This window comes from Amblyomma americanum, chromosome 9 (genome assembly GCF_052857255.1).
Source record: "Amblyomma americanum isolate KBUSLIRL-KWMA chromosome 9, ASM5285725v1, whole genome shotgun sequence".
NCBI classification, from domain to species: Eukaryota; Metazoa; Arthropoda; class Arachnida; order Ixodida; family Ixodidae; genus Amblyomma; species Amblyomma americanum.
The window spans coordinates 16,144,726-16,162,516 of record NC_135505.1 but is presented as its reverse complement, the minus strand read 5'-3'; the positions used below and the strand labels follow the sequence as shown (position 1 = coordinate 16,162,516).

Below are 17,791 nucleotides of genomic sequence, written 5' to 3'. Positions count from 1 at the left end.
GATTCAGGGAAAAAATTAATTCTTCTTAGCCTCAGTACCCCCGTAGCTGGCATTACTTCCTGCAGATGGAGCACGTACATGTCGTCATGCATCTTTGCTTTACTTTGACGTACTTTGGCAGACAGCGCAGAAGTAACTTCTTGCGCGAATCGGCATCCCGCAAAGTTTGTCCATGACTGAACATATAGACCAGCGATGGCGTAGATTAAGACCATCCACCTCGCGTGCAAGACGACCGGGGTTCGAATCCCGGTGCCACTCAATTCTCCACCGGGTTAAAAGAAAAACAAACCTCGTGTGCCGATTGAATTGCCTAATTCAGACCTGGGGTGCGGGCTGCTCTCGGTGACCAGAGCCGACAACGCGCTCCCTCACCAGAACAGGATTCGGCCACCCTGTTGCAATACTTGGCCTCCACTTCCCGTATGAACAAACAAATTAACCCTCAGCCCTCACTTTCCAGCGGCTGCGGAGCAACTGACAAATGCGACAACTGACAACTGACAGCAAATGACAACTGACCAGACCTGTGACGCTGCGGAGGGGGCTTATGAATCTCTGTCTCCGGACAGGCCGCCTTCGGAAACTGGACATGGCAACGCTTCATAACGCTAGAACCTTGCCCAGTGAGGGTACTCAAGCAGTTCTCTTAGAGGAACCAGATGGGATTAAATGAGCAGTCATAGGGTTTAGTAAGGTTAGGAGGAAATATCTAGCGTATACAGCGTTAAAGGGCGGAAGCGTGCTGTGCTATCGTGGATTACCGGACAGACGAGAACAAGGTGTGGGATTCCTCATCAATCAGGCTATAAATGGCATTGAAGAACCACGTTGCGCATTCAAAAGAGACAAACACAGAAAAAAGCCAAGATGGAAAGAGCGCAAACTGTCAACTGAGTTTATTTGTGTGAAGGCGCCTTATATATGCAGAATCACAGCAAAAGGACAAGGGGAATGAGAGAGGGGGTAAAGCCGGTCATCTGATCAACAACATGTGCGCAGAAAATTTTTCTCCTTCTTGTACAATTTGGCGAAGTGTCGCTTATACATTTGACGCCGTTTTCTTTTATGTGGTGGGCCTCCAAAAACTCAGGCGCTGTTTCGTTTTTACTTTTTCCTAGAATTTTTATCTTCTTAAGCATAGGCTCGCATCCACTACAAGGAAAGCAATGAGCGGGCAGATTCGCCCCTTCTTTATTTTGAATTGATCGGGTATTTTTTTTTATTTATTTACAAATACTGCAGGCCCTATTCGGGCCCAAGCAGGAGTGGGTACATACAACAACGTAAATTACCATTGCCAATTAGCAATTAGGAACACAATAAACATGTGCATACATCATTGTAACACTATACGTAACAGAAATAAACATGAACGTACAACAGTGCAATACGTAAACAAAATAACAATGAAAAAGCGTGACGCAAAAGAAACTGCTCTCATTGCGGCAATTTTAGAGGTCAAAGAAAAGGTTATTTGAAAGCTGAACGAACGATTCTACTGAATTAGCGTTAACTACTTCTTCGGGTAATTTATTCCATAGTGAAATTGCATGGGGAAAAAGAGAATATTGATGGATGTTAAGGTTACTTAATGGTTGCTTAATTGTTTTGTTGTGGTTTGTACGAGCAGAGCGCATGGGGGGCTCGGGTAAATAACATTCACGCGCTATTTTGTAGTGACCATGGTACAGCTGATATAAAAATTTGATGCGAGATACAATTCTGCGATGAACTAGTTTTTTCAATTTCGCCCTGTCGCGAAGAACGGACACGCTTGAAAAACGCGAGTATGTGTAGTATATAAACCGCAAAGCTAAATTTTGCACTCTTTCTATTTTCTTGATTAAATATTTTTGATGAGGGCTCCAGATTAAATCCGCATATTCTAATTTTGGTCTGACAAGAGCTTTGTATGCTGTTAACTTAACGATTGATGAAGTACGGCGCAATTTCCGTTTCAAAAATGCCAGCTTTTTTAGAGCGTTGCTGCAAACGTTTTCTATATGGGGTTCCCAACTTAAATTGCTTGTGAGTGTAACACCTAAATACTTCACTCGCTGGGTTTTATGAATATAAGAATTATTAATAATATAAGCAAAATCTAAGGGTTCTTTCTTGTTGGTAAATGTAATAGCTGCCGTCTTCAAAGTGTTTAGCTTCAGTCCCCATGTTTCACACCATACGCTAATTGAGTGCAACGCGTCATTAAGTCTTACTTGGTCGGAGTGATGATTTACATTAGTATAAATAACACAATCGTCCGCAAACAACCGGATCTTCACAGGCGATTGAACAGATAAATAGATGTCATTGATATAAACTAAGAACAACAAGGGACCGAGGACTGACCCCTGTGGCACCCCTGAGTGCACTTTCAGTGTACTAGAAACGCAGTCTTTAACAGCAACGTATTGTTTTCTTGAGGACAAATAAGATTCTATCCAACGGATGATATTGCGTTCAATGCCCATTGAGAGCAGTTTAGTTACTAAATCGGCATGCGGAACTACATCGAACGCTTTGGAAAAGTCCAGAAACACTGCATCGATTTGACCCCTCTTATTCAGCTCATTCATAAAATCATCCGTTATCTCAGCTAACTGTGTTATTGTGGATAAACCAGCCCTAAATCCATGTTGATTTGCATGAAGTAAATGGTTATTCTCTAAATGTGTTATAATCGCTTTAAATAAAATATGTTCTAGCAGTTTACAAGTTGTGGATGTTAAGGAAACTGGTCTGTAATTATTTAGTTCTAGAGGGGATCCAGATTTGTGAATCGGAACTACCCTTGCAAGGCGCCAGTCATCTGGTATCACACAGGATTCTAACGATGTTTTATATATTACATATAAGTACTCTGCTACCCAGATTGCGTATCTGTTAAGGAAAACATTAGATATTTTGTCCGGACCTGATGACTTTTTTATGTCTAGATTACGTAAAAGACTAAGGATGCCGTTTTTGCTTAAGTCTACTTCGGGCATCGGATTACGAAGCGTGTAAGGTTGCAAGTGCGCGTGCGATGCGTTTATGGTAAACACCGATTGAAAAAAGGCGTTAAATTCATTAGCAATGGTCAAAGGATCGTCAATGCCTGTGCCAGATGTTCTGATCTCTGTGATGCCGCTTTTATCTTTAGATAAATATTGCCAGAATTTCCTTGGTTGCTCTGACATGAAAGAAGTCAATGTGGAAGAAAAGAACTGATCTCTTGCAGCACGCACTTTATCTTTGAAAGTGCGTACTAGACTTGCAAGTTGTTTCCTGTCACCCCGTTTTCGAGAGCGTTTTATTTTGCGTTTCTGATGTATCAGATTACGATCCATCCACGGGTACTCCCTGTTGATGCGCTTTTTCTTCAAAGGCACGTAGGTGCTTTCACAGTGCATGACTATGTCTTTAAACTTTGTCCACAGCACATTAACGTCATTTGTCTCATTAAAGGAAGGGAATAAAGATTCCATACAACTAATAATTCCGTCATCATCAGCATGCGTATAGTCTCTTACAAATGTGTCAGAAGGTTTGACATACGATCGCAAGCCAGAAATAGGACACTCAAGAACAAGTAACTGATGATCAGATATACCGTCCTTGACACTGACTGAGCAGTCTGGAAGCGAGCTACTTGCAAACGCAAGGTCAAGTACAGCAGAGCTGGAAATTCTTGTAGCATCCAAAACCAACTGGGTTAACGAAAACGTAAATGCAGTTAGTAGTAATGACTCAGCATTTTTGGAATCTTTGCCGTCATGTGAAAGGCTGCACCAGTTAATTCCTGGAAGGTTAAAATCTCCTGTTATAAGGATGTTGGAACGCGAATTTGTATTTTGCAGCAAATAATCATATAAGGAATCTAAGTATTCCTGAGGAGCATTCGGAGGCCGATAGACCCCTCCTAGTAATATAGTTTTTCCAAAAAACTTTATTTTGCACCATATGCTTTCATGATCACTGATGCCGTTTAAGCGTGTGAATTTAATGTTATTCTTTATTGCAATTGCGACTCCGCCACCCCTTGATCCTCTGTCCTTACGGATAAGCGTGTACGAAGGAGGCATTATTTCTGAATTTTGCACATCGGAATGCAGCCAGGTTTCAGTTACCACTAGGACGTGTGGTTGATAGGTCAGAATTATATCTTCAAGGCTCTGGATCTTATTCAGTACACTGCGTGCGTTCAACGAAACAAGCCGTAGCGTCTTGACGGATTCCCGTCATTTGTTATCTAGCTTACGCGTGTTCGCACGTGTGGGTCGATGAGAGGAAGTTTCGGGTTGGGCAGGCGCAGATGATTTGGACAACTCTATTCTGCGATTGCGCGTTGCGTCCCATACGTACAGCCTGTCATCAACTTTGAGCTTATCGAAACGAAGGGAAACCTTAGAACCATTGTTCTTTTCTTCAGCCGCTGAACGTCATAGTTTTGCACGAATATCCCGAATGTTTTTTGAAAAATCTTCCGATATAGCTACTTTTGTGTCCTTTAATTTGAAGCAGGATGACATAACCTTTGTTTTGTCTACGTAGTTAAAAAACCTCAAAATGATCGGACGATGTCGCTGTGCATGTTTTAGGCCAATTCGGTGAATACGCTCTATTGAGTTTACTTCAACACCTAGAATCTTTTTAAAAATTTCTTCGTTAACTTTCCGCTCCAGTTCTACTGAGTCCTCCTCTGCATCTTCCTTTACTCCATATATTACGATATTGTTGCGACGACTTCTGTTTTCGAGATCATCTACCTTTTTGGTTAACTCAAGAACTAGTTTGTTCGTGTTATTGCAAGCTTCGTCCACTTTCTGCAACCTTTGCTCACAATTCTCAATTCGGCACAGTTCTTTCTCAATTTTGGTAATCCTGGTTTGAATATTCTCGACTGTCGATTCTACCTGTTTCAGATTACTAGTCAGCGAAGCCAGAGTCTTATTAGTCTTTGTTTGCTCTTTCAAAATTTTCTTAAGTAATTGGTTGTTTAACTGTGTCTCAGACTCTGAATCAGAAGTAGGACCAGGATTTAGCTCTATGTCTCCGGATGTTAGTAGCAATAACCTGATCACATGTAAACAGTCACATAATAGACCAAACAAACACTGTGGGCTTGGCAACACCGTCAATGTGACTGTATCATCTCTAATAGAAGAAGTTAGATACTTGTCACCAACCTGGGCAAAAAGAATCGGGATCAGCATCCTTCTGTAACCGGTGTCACCAAGCCCACTGAAGGAATCTTGCAAGAGCGTCCAGTATTTATGCCTGAAGTGGTCGCTATCCGATGATGTCACCGAGCTGATACGCTGACAGGCTTGATGCACGTAGGGCGTTGTTTCTTGGGTCAGCCGAGGCGATGGCATGATGACCAGGTCAGTCGGCGCATGCTCCTCAGGAGTCCTTTCGAACGGAGGGTCCGTTGATCCCACGGCGAAGTGCGCCCGGCAGGCGATCTGGGCAAAAAGAATCGGGATCAGCATCCTTCTGTAACCGGTGTCACCAAGCCCACTGAAGGAATCTTGCAAGAGCGTCCAGTATTTATGCCTGAAGTGGTCGCTATCCGATGATGTCACCGAGCTGATACGCTGACAGGCTTCCCATGCACGTTCATTCACGCAACGGGCTGTTTGTCTCACGTACAATGTAAAAAAAGTGGCCAAGAGGCATGCTGTCCTTGTCGTATTTTCTGCCCCACAGAAACTCGCAGGCTTGTGCCCGAGAATCGGTAACCAAGGAGCTAGGGGCATTGGATGCGGCATAAAACATGCTGAAACTTTTGTAAAATGTTCCCCGGGCGTGGTTTATGAAATCCCGCTCAAGTGTGAAGGCACCTACGTAGGACAAACACGCCGTTGCGTGAATGAACGCGCAGGGGAACATGCCCGATAAATTATATATAAAGAAGGAGCGAATCTGCCCGCTCGTTGCTTTGCTTGCAGTGGATGCAAGGCTATGCTTATGAAGATAAAAATTCTAGGAAAAACTAAAAACAAAATAGCGCGTAAGCTTTTGGGGGCCTACCACATAAGAGAAAACGGCGATAAATGTATAAGCGACATTTCTGTCAAATTGTACAAGAAGGAGAAGAATTTTCTGCGCACCTGTTGTTGATCAGGAGATGACCAGCTTTACCCCCTATCTCATTCCCCTTGTCCTTTTGCTGTGATTCTGCATATATAAGGCACCTTCACACAAATAAACTCAGCTGATAGTGTGCGCGCTTTCCGTCTCCTTGACCTTTTCCTGTGCTTGTCTCTTTTTAATGCGCAACGTGGTTCTTCAAGGCAATGCACCAACTAGCCCAACAAGAAGTTCTTCGAAACTATAAATGGCAACATACAAGAATTCTTAATTGCTAATAACAGGATGGACCCTATCGCAATTAGGCTTAATAAGAGGTGCAAACTGAAGGTGGTACTGGCCCACACGCCAACATCCAACTATTGTGACCAGATCGTAGACAGCTTCAATGATGACGTGGAATCGACAATGGGCCAAGTGAAAACACAGGGCAGTGTACTGATAGGCAACTTCAATTACAACGTAGGGAAGAAGCAGGCTGGCGATCAGCTAGTATGCGGCTATGTTATAGCTCTCTAGGGATTGCAGGGGTTGGGGATATCATAGAGTTTGTGAGAAATAATTTACGGATAGTGAATACCCCCTTTCCAAACAAAAAATACGGAATAGACATGGAAGAGCCCCAATTTTGAGAATAAAAAATGAAATAGGCTTCATACTATGTGCTCACCCTGACATCATGCAGGATGAGGAGGTCCTCGGAAGGTTTGGTTTGGTTTATGGGGTTTAACGTCCCAAAGCCACTCAGATTATGAGAGACGGCGTTGTGAAGGGCTCCGGAAATTTCGACCACCTAAGGTTCTTTAACATGCACTGACATCGTGTAGTACACGGGCCTCTAGAATTTCGCCTCCATCGAAATTCGACCGCCGCAGCCGGGATGGAACCAGCGTCTTTCGGGCCAGCAGCCGAGCGCTATATATCCACTAAGCCACCGCGGCGGCTTATAGGTCCTCGGAAAGGTGCGATGGAGCAACCACAGGATGGTAAGGTCTCGAATTAACTTAGACTTGAAGAGGGAATGGAATAAACTAGTAAAACGGAAGCTCATTAAAGAGGTAGCGGTTAGAGTGAAAGTAGCGGAATTCTGGATATCGTTACAGAAGAGATATTCGACTTTAACTGAGAACCACGACCTTAATGTTCAGGGAGTGAATGATAATCTCACAGCTATAATATAGGAATGCGCAATAAAAGTAGGCGGTAGGATGGTATGACAGGATACCGGTAAGCTGTCTCAGGAGAGGAATGAAGAGATTAAGAAACTCTAAAGCATGAAGACGTCTAACCTCGCAGACAGAATAGAACAGCCAGAGCTATCAAAGTTAATAAGCGACATAGCCGACATAAGAAAGTTTAACATGAAGAAAACCGAGCATGCTCTGCTCGATTGATAGCATAGTTAGACTGATAGTTATCAGAATCCACCGTTTGTAATTGGGATGGTGAAAAGTGTTACCTAGCCATTAATTCCTAGCGTAATCAACATCTTCAGATTGACTGCCAATTTCTTCCTTCTCACTTTTCAGCCACTCTGTTGGCCGTATCGTCGTCTCTTGTTTGTACTGTTTGAAAATTGAGCATGCCCTAGGTCTTCCGAAACCCCAGCGCTTCTCTGGTTCAATAACACTTCTGTTGTGCCTAGCTGGTGCATGATGAAAATAGAGATGATACAGAATAGAGTTGCGCCAGTCCTTGTGTTTCTCCCGTGTACCTGGTTCGTCTAGCATTTTGCGCACGTAGATCAGCTGTATTTTCTCTTCTCTGGTTCCCGTGGCGCTTCGTGCACTATAAGCAGAAAACATTGGCGCCAAATCGGACAACACGCAGCAAGAAAGACTGGACAGGCAAGTTGCGCCTGCCAGTGTTTCTTGCTGTGTGTTGTCCGATCTGGCGCCAATTTTTTCTCTTCATATGCACCAACTAGCCCCAACATGATCTACTCAAGCGAGCTATGAGGGCTGGAGGTCCTTACATTCGATAATAATGTTTTATCATTTCTCTGCTTCGCATGCAGTTTCGCATCCGCGGTGTTAAGATTCTGCCGTTAGCACTTCGTGCTCATTAAGCCATCAGCCCTAGCCTCGAAAAGTAGACCACTCCCTTGAAAACGTGAGAACGTTTTCGGTTTCATTGTTAGATTTAGTCGCCCTAAGGCACTGCTTTGAGGTTTGTAAACAAACACGTGTGCTGATGATGGTACCAGAATTAAGGCGTTTTCGGTATGAATGGCACTGCGATTTAAAAGGTTTGTGCCGGGCAGACGACGCGCGTCGTGCAGCGTTTCAAAAAGCGTTGATGCAGACGACTCGTGTCTCGCTGGTTTTGGTAAGGCAGCGCGGCAAGCCAATCATTCTGTGCAGTGTTTGATAAGGCACCCGTGCAGTGACGCGCCAGATTTCATTCAAACAGGAAGTTTCCTGGGACTAAACTGCGGTGTTGCCAGATCAACAAGCGTTCAAAAAAACAATGTATAAAACTCCAACGTCGGCTAGTGCAGCATTTCTCTTTGTAATGAGTATTTATCGTACCTTCTGTTTCAATGTTGTCTTACCATCGTTTGGTTCCCATTGACATTTGATTTTATTAGGAAGCCGTCTTATTATTCCCCCGCCCCTCATGTAGTATCTATACTCCATCGGTATAAGCACACGAAATTTTTTGACCACCAATTGTTTCTCATTTACTTGCCTCAACCGTTCTACATACTGCGAGGAACGCCACCACCCTGCACGGCGATCTCGGGGAACGACGCATTGCGTGGCCGAGGACTACTTGCAGTCTATCAAAACCAGAGCACTCACTGTCAGACCATCTCATGGTCGGCTTTTCAGACAAAAAGAAGCGGCTGTATGTTTTATCTTGTCTTCAATCCGCCAGATAATAGGTCAGCACATGCGCAAGCAGTGTTTTTCTCCGCGTATTCCTTTCCGCCTATAAACAATATTGCGTTGCAAGTCTGGGCCTGTCTAGTGCCCGCGTTTCTTTCTTTGTCTTCTGTGCATTTTTCAGATCACGCTGCTCAATTCGTAATGAAACTGGCAGCTGTCCCGGTTAGTCCAGGGGGAGTCCTGGGTGGCACAGTGTGGCGACATTAATCGGCCCGGTCCTTGCGGCGGTGCAGGCGGCGGCCGTGGTGGCCAACCGGGGCCGGCTCCTGGTGCGGCCACAGTGGCTCCAACGAGCTTCCTACACCATCTGCGAGTCAAGCCTGCGGTACGCGTGTGCGTTCCCCACCTTCTTCCTGTTCGGCGTCAACCTCAACCAGCTGAACCAGGTGCGTGGGGCGGCCGCAGAATTAAGTCTGTCCGCCCTCCATTCGCTTGAATAAGCTGCGCGTTGGACACACCGGCGCTCCGCAACGGGTCTCTAACATTACTCGAGTCGGTAGTGGTGAGTCTTCGTTCACCTGCCGTTGTGCCCTGTCCTTAAAGATGCACTCCTACCAACTAGCCCGGGTCGCTGTATTGCTTCAGAGCGTTACTCATGTTTGTAGGGGTGCATATTGCTTCACCTGTCTTTAAGCACCGTCTTTCAAGATGCAGCCGTACCAACTAGCCCGGGTCGCTGTGTCGCTTCAGAACAGGGCAGACAGTCCCCATCAATATTCGACTTGGTAAAGGGTGCGTCTTTATTGCTCTGCCTTTGGGCCTCTCCTTGAAGATGCAGCCCTACCAACACCTCAGGTTGCTGTGTCGCTTCAGAACAGGGTAGACAGTCCCCAGCAATACTCGAGAGGGTAAAGGGGGCTTCTTTTTTCTGTCGTTGCGCCTCTCCTTGAAGATTCATCCCTACCAACTAGCCCGGGTCACTGTGTCGCTTCATAACAGGGCAGAAAGTAATCAGCAATACACGAGTTGGTAAAGGGTGCGTGTTTTTTGTTGTGTCGTTGCTCCTCTCCTTTATGATGCAGCCCTACCAACTAGTCCTGGCCGCTGTGTCGCTTCAGAACAGGGCAGATAACCCCCCAAATACTCGAGATGTTAAAGGGTGCGTCTTGGGTATTATGTCCTTCAACCCAGTCCTTCAAGAAACACCCCTAGCAACAAGCCCGGGTAGCTGTATTGTTTCAGAACATGGTAGGCAGTCTCCTGCATTAGTCGAGTTGGTGGGGATGCGTCTTGGTTCACCTGTCCTTACACCCTGTCTTTCAAGTTGCACCCCTATCAACAAGCCTGAACCGATGTGCCACTTCATAACAGGGCAGACTGTCTCCAGCAATACTCGAGTTGGTAGGGGTATGTCTTGGTTCACCTCTTCTTACGCCCTTTCTTTCAATATGGACCCCTATCAACAAGCCTGAGCCGCGGTGTCGTTTCATAACAGGGCAGCCAGCTCCCAGCATTACTCGAGTTGGTAGGGGTGCGTCTTGGTTCACCTATTCTTACGCCTTGTCCTTCAAGATGCAATCCTATGAACACGCCTGAGCGTGTTGCTCCTGAACATGGCAGGCAGTCACCAGCGTTACTCGAGTTGGTAGGGGTAGGTTTTCGTTCACCTGTCCTTATGGCCTGCCTTTCAAGATGCACCCCTATCAACACGCGTGAGCCCCTGGGTCGCGTCAGAACAGGGCAGAAAGTTCCCAGTAATACTTGAGTTAGTAAGGGTGCGTCCTTATTTATTTATTTTGAAGTAAAAAGCTTCACTACGCCAGTGATTCAAGCCGTCAGCGGGGCGGCAAGTTTGACCCTGAATATAGCTAGAGGTCACAGAGGCAGCATGTTTCACTTTGAATGTAGGTATAGGTCAAATCAGAAGCATAACGGGTGGTAGTCATGTTCGACACATGACGTCAGCTACAGCAGCGACACCAGCAGCTGTCACACCAACTGTCTCGACTTTGACCTTAGACCTTTGACTTTGACCTCCGGTCAAGCGGGAAAGCTTCTGCGGGCATCGCATGCGCAGGCCATGCAATTGGTTTCTGCATAAAACGCCGGTGCACTTTAATGTGTTCAGCGGAACACTAGGTGTGATCGATGCGACAGCTGCCGTGGAGACCGACACTCGAACCGCGCCCGTAAGGGAAGAAAAATGAAATGAAAATTGATTTTAAGGACAGGAAATTAAGCCTCTCTCCCATATCTCGGTGGACACCCGGACCGCGCCGTAAGCAAAGGAAAAATTAATGTGGAATAGCTCAGCTAATCCAGGGTATACAAAGCGAAAGATGCCGGCGTTCACTTTGTTCATGTTGGCGTTCACTGTGCTCATTGGCGTTGACATTGACAATGTTCTACGCGGCGATGGCTTTGAGGAAAGGAAGAGCGTATAACTGGCTCCCTGGATATGCGGACGCCTCATTCGTGATTGGATACATGTGGCGGTGGTGAGAGAGAGATGTGACCCTAATGCATTTGCGCGTACAGTGTTGTGGCTGACATGCGGCACTGCAGAAATAGCTTGGCCGCAGCGTTCATTTGGTGATCAATCTCTTGCGATCAACCATTAACTGCATGTCAGCTCCCAGGGTGGCAGGGAGGGCGCGCTGCCTATCCAGTGTGCGTAATGCAATCACAGCAGGCTTTTGCAGTTGGACACCAACGCCACGTAAGTGAAAGCAAGATTGAGGTCTCCACTGACCCACGGAGCCGGTTGTGCGCCTTTCCATTCGTGAAAATGAACGGCCTTTGGAAAGTTGTCAACGCCATGGAACTCAATGAACGCCGTAGGCTCACTTGTTTTGTTTGGCTTTTGAGGAAAAAGAATAGAACAGTAACCGTCTCACATATCTCGGTGGACACCCAAACCGCGCCGTAAAGGAAGGGATAAAGGAGGGAAGGAAAGAAGAAAGCGAAAATTGAAAATTTAAAGTTGGATTTTGAGGAAAGGTGCGGCTCTGAGCAGCGGCGGAACGCCTGTGTCTCGGTGCTACTAGTGGCGCATGCTCAGTAGTGACTAGGAACGAGAGAGAGAGAGAGAGAGAGAAATATCCACGTCGAGGCGCGCGTTTTGACGTCATGTGCCTCCCCGGAGCACCGTCACGACGAAATCACTAGTTCGCGGCCACTAAAGCTTTCGCTTTAAAATTGAAGTTGTAAACCGCGAGTCGCTCGTCCACAAACGTTGCCAGGGAGACTCAGCTTTTCCGCGCCAACGAGCAAGCCGACGGACTCGCCTCCGCCGCACATAAGCTTCCTCTCAGCGATGAACCACTCGCCCTGGAAAAAGAGCGTGCGTTGATCTACAACCACCTCCGTCAGCAACACTCGGATCCTCGCATCGTGCGAGGAGAGCGCATTTATGGAGTCTGCGCGCGCTCATTGTCGCGCCTCCGGCGCGCGATGATCATGCAAGTGCACGTCGGATGCGTGTGGCTCGGGGAAAGACGGGTGCGCCACAAACTTTCGTCGAGCGACGCGCGCGCTGACTGCGGTGCAGTGGAGACATTGGAGCACATGCTGCTTCGCTGCAGCGCTTCCGCAGTGCCTCGTCGCGGGATGCTCGTGGGCCTACAGTGCTCTGGGATTCATCCCGGATAGTCTCGAGGCGCTCCTGTGGCCGCACGGCATTGCGCGCAGACATGACAGAACAATGGTGGGCCTCTGTGCGTTCATCGATCTGGCGGGCTTGACTTCCCGCTTGCTCTTCGCCAGGTAGTGCACGCGTGACATAAACGCTCCGCGGGTGCCCCCTCGGACGGTACGCGGCCGGGCGCCACGTACACCCCGGCCGCTTGTGCAGTGTGCCGCGAGCGCGACTAGTTCGAGACAGGACGCTACGTGCTCGAGGCTATGCATATACGGTTTATTTCTTTCCTGTAAATAATTGTGCGCAGCGGCCACTCACGCGCACTTATTTGCGAACAGAGTCTGGACATTAACGCTTGGCGAGCGGCGCGAAATTGATATCTTTATGTATTTTGTAAATACTGCAAAAAGCTCTCCCCTGTCATTTCTAGCTGTTGCTCTCCTCTATACTTCTCCTCGGTATCCTCTCCCTTTCCCTTTCACCTCCGCCGGCTGCAGCTCGGGTGTTTAAGATATTAGCTAGGTAGCAAATGCCGCGGCCGGCAACTTTCTTTTCCTTCCGTTTTCTAATTTATAATTAAATAAACCACTACCACTCGTAGATGCAGCTTTTCGCTTTCTACCAGGGTTAAGCAATTTTTGAGTAGAGTGGAGAGCTAGGCGAGTCTTTACATAATTTTGCAGAAAGAAAACCAGCGCAAAGTACGCAGACATAGAACAGGAACACAGGACGATGCTGGACTATCGACTGCATTTATTTCGGTAACGGTCACATATATACCCTTCAGTATAAAACCACGCTTGATCACACATGACAAATTTACAAGAAAAGGTAGATTGCAGCATCACAGACAACCATGAGGGCCGCAATCGTTGTGCAACAAGTATACGTTAAGGAGTTCTAAAATCTAATTTCTTTATCGAGTGGGCTCACCGTCGTGTCACAAAACGATCTGTTTGTTTAACGATATGGTATGCCTCCAGAATTTCGCGTTGTTTTTGAGTTTTACCGCGACCAAGAATTCTAGTCTCATTGAAGAGTGGAGTGCACTTGTGCTTCCTGCAATGTTTTGGTAAATTCGCCCCGTCATCTGCGGAAAGCGACCTTCCATGTTCTATGAGCCGGATGTTAAGACAGCGGCCAGTCTGCCCGATCTACAGCGGCAGTCGATAGTCCAGCGTTGTCCTGTGTTCCTGTTCTGTCTCCGTCCTTTGGCTGGTTTGCACACGCACACGCGCGCGCGCACACACACACACACACACACACACACACACACACACACACACACACACACACGCACACGCACACGCACACGCACACGCACACGCACACGCACACGCACACACGCACACGCGCGCGCAGGGTGAGGTCGATATCGGCGGGGGGGAATCTCGCGGTGCACTGCAAACGCTGAATCATCGAACGGTACCCTGGCGACCCTGACCCTGTACCCTGCACACCAATCTTGCATGAAACAAGCATTCTAGGAACACTAAAAACGCAATCGGAACGGGAAATTTTCGAAGCTATGTGCATTGATAAAGAAGGTTCGAAATGTGTCAGCACCCCATCTGTTTATCTATCAAAAAAAGAATTGTTGTTCTTGAAACGTGGCGTTGCTACTGCGCGTGTGTGAATCTCAGCATTTGAGATGTCTTATATTGAATGTTTTTTCGATTAAACGACAGTTGAAGACTAGCGTACGTCCTGTGTATTTGTGTTCTTGTCCCTTGTGTTCACTAAGCGCTAGAAAATATGAGTTCAAGCTATAGATGAGTTTGTCCCCGTAGTCGACCCCGCCGAATTACGCACAGAGCAGTGCAAAGATCCTGACCTGAAGCGAATAATCGAAAGCTTAGAGGGCGCACCGTCTCACCCCGAACAGCTAGGTTATTTCATTGGCAAAGATGGCACCCTGTGTCGCCGCACGAGGCCAACCAGGAAAGGGAGACCAGAGAAAACCGCTTGGGAGAGAGTCGTCATACCTCGGTCGTGGACAGAAAGGGTTCTTCGCGCGTTTCACGATGCGCCATGCGCCGGTCATTTTGGCGTAGCGAAGACACGCAGGCGTGTGGAGCGTTTGTACTTTTGGAGTGGCATGCGACAGGATGTTAGAGACTACTGTGCGAAGTGTCATTCCTGTCTCGAAAGAAAAACACCCAAGGGACGGAGACCAGCTCCAATTCAGCCGTTCCCAGAGGTTTCGGCTCCCTTCGAGCGGACAGGTATGGACATAAAGGGCCCATTGCCCACGACCACTTCCGGAAACAAGTACATTTTAGTATTTGTCGATCACCTTTCAAAATACGCGGAAGCGGTAGCACTCCCAGATCAGAAGGCAGACACTGTTGCAAGAGCATTTGTCGAAGAGATCGTGCTCCGACATGGACCCCCGAGGCAACTCTTGACAGATCGGGGAACGAACTTCGTGTCGCAGCTAATGAGGAGAGTTTGCGAGCTGCTTAAGATCGCTAAGAAGCAGACAACACCGTACCATCCGGCTTGCAACGGCGCGGTGGAGCGACTGAACCAAACCGTGGCCGGGTTCCTGTCGCATTTTGTTTCGCGCGACCAGCGGGACTGGGACTTGTGGCTCCCGTATGCAATGTTTGCCTACAATTCCGCAGCACACGAGAGCACCGGCGAATCGCCATTCTTTCTTCTCTACGGCCGAGACCCGGACCAGCCTAGTGAAGTGCCGGAGGGCCCCCGTCGTGTCCCATACGCTTCACTGGACGACTATAAGGTTGAGCTAGAATCGCGCTTGCAAGTGGGGAGGGACATCGCAAAGGAGGCCTTAAAGAAAACGGCGAAGCGCAGGAAGGAGGTGCACGATCGCAGTGCTAGAGACGCGCCGTTTGATGTGGGAGACAGCGTGTACATTGAAAACTGCCAAAGGCAGATTGGGCTAGCTCGTAAGTTCCAGACGAAGTGGAGAGGACCGTGCGAGGTTGTCGAGAAGCTTTCCCCGGTAAACTTCAGAGTCCGAGACGGGAACCGGCGCTTGATAAGGATACACGCAAATCGCCTCAAGTCGGCGCCGGTTCAGTATTCACGAAATGAGGAAAGGGAAAGCGCGGATTTTGATGGGGACAGAAGTGAAGCGGAGCGCGCAGATAGTTCGCAAGAAACGCCCTCTCCTGCATTTGTTCGGCAGGCGCCAGAGGTGACGGCCAGAATGCCACCGGATTTACTTCATGCATTGCTAGAAGAAGAAGCGCGCGAGGTTGCCGCGCAGATAACGCCAGGAGAGGCTCCTGCCACGAGCCCTCGCGAGTCCCAAAGCAGACAAAGGGGCACAGACTTACTTAGTATGACTCATGAAGGCCGATATCCGCTGCGAAATCGGAAAGCTAAGTCGGACTAATGGCGTAAACAGAGCGGAGTTGTGAACTGGTTAGAATTGTGTAATGCCGCAGATCATAACATTGCTATGTGCTTATGTGTTAAGTTATCGGAGTTGGTAGTTAAACCTTTCTGTCATTAAGTAACACCTTCACAGGAGAGCATGCGGAGCGCAGGCAGAACCTGCCCTACTTCCTTTCGTTATCTATATTTTTGTCTGTGCCGTGATCGTGCTAGAAGTGGGAGCTCCTTTGTAACTGTGGTACATTTATTTCGTCCAGTTTGGACTAGAAAGGAGAGGCTTGGGTGCTGAGTTTGATGTTTATCTGTAAAAGAAGATCAGTGCTGCCCCTGGAGACGCCAGTTATGACAGCGGAGGCATATGGTGTTGTGCAGTGGTGTTGAGTGCAGCGAAAAGTGTTTTGTCGGACGCACTGTGCGAGGCGATTCAGAAAGACAAGGGGAGCTGCATGGACTCAAATGTTCAGAGAACATTCTTCTGGAGGGTGAGCGAGTGTGACGTTCCTTGTGTGTGCTACGAGGTTCCGCGTTCGACGACGCGGCGTAGACGGAGCCCCCAGTGGCGGCGAGAGCACAATCGGACCCCCTTTCATGTTTCTACTGTATATGGCTGCAAGCAACTTGAGTGAGATTGCTTTTGGGCCTGCCGCCGTGGACCGCACGGAGACGACCCAGATGACAGCGGCATCATCAATTACCGAGCCATACTCGTTGAGAGTGACGACCAGAACGAAGGGGTTTAATACCCTTGTCACACGGGCACTCCTAACCGCGGTTATCGAAACCGTGGTTACCGCAAACCGTAGTTGCTGCTGTTCACACGGCAGAACCGACCACGGTTAGCCCGCTAACCGCAGTTAGCACAAACCGAGCTTGGCAACCTCGGTTTCGTCGTTCAAACCGTAAACATTTTATTTTATTTATTTTCAATACTGCAGGCCCCTTTACGGGGCCCTAGCAGGTGGGCATACACAACAGTTACAATGAGGCAAGAACTACATCACACAACACAAGGAAATTTCAAAATGCGGCAAGGACACATGCAAAGATAAATCTGGTAGAACAGTGGTTCATTTGCCTACTTGAGGACAAACTATGTACAATCGGCTCCAGACAAGGTTACCATATGAAGTGATCAAACACGGCTAACAGTGAACAACATGCACGTAGAAGCGAAAAAAAAAAACCTTGGCGCTCAAGACAAGATAAGTATATGTTGGAAACAATAATAATACTGAAGGATAGCGGACAATTGAACCCAGGAAAACAAACTATGACTACGCAAGGGGTGATGCACTGATTAAGACGACAAGAAAGAACGGATGTGAAACGGATTATCAATACCCAGAGGCCCATGTGCATCACTGAGAGCGTTACTCTGCGGCAATACCGGCCTCGAGCCTTGTAGCGAACGTTGTTAAGGTCGGCGCATGAGTAATCGAGGCATCCAGTTTGTTTCATTCTCGGATGGCTACAGGAAAAAATGAATGTTTAAGTGCATCTGTGCGATAGGAATAATCAGTTAGAGTGAGCGCATGTTTGTGTCGTGTCGGTCGAGTCTGGGACGGGCAAATATATTTTGACACATTGATGTTATAATCGTTATGCAACAGTTGGTACAAAAATTTTAAACGCGCGTGCTTTGCTCTCATTGATAGCGTCGGGAGTCCTGAAATAGCTGCAAGGTTCGATGGGGAGTCAGTACGCTTATATTTGTTATGGATGAACCGTAGTGCCTTTCTTTGTATTTTTTCTAGTTTTGCTATGTTAGTGGTTGTTTGCGGAAACCAAACAGTGTGAGCGTACTCTAAAATAGGTCTTATGAAAGTTTTGTATGCTAGGAGTTTAGTAGATGCTGGTGCGAGTCGGATGCATC

At 47.5% G+C, this 17,791-nt stretch overlaps 1 protein-coding gene and 1 pseudogene across 1 annotated transcript in view; one reads left to right on the top strand and one right to left on the bottom strand.

Moving 5' to 3' along the window:
- The window catches only part of LOC144105182 (lipase member K-like), a 107,718-nt gene that overhangs the window by 54,781 nt on the left and 35,146 nt on the right, over positions 1-17,791 (top strand). The window contains exon 7 of the mRNA XM_077638337.1: positions 9,203-9,355. Coding sequence (XP_077494463.1) covers positions 9,203-9,355 — 153 coding nt within the window. The remainder of the gene's footprint in view (positions 1-9,202; positions 9,356-17,791) is intronic.
- LOC144103854 (uncharacterized) lies at positions 2,806-5,520 on the bottom strand (annotated as a pseudogene).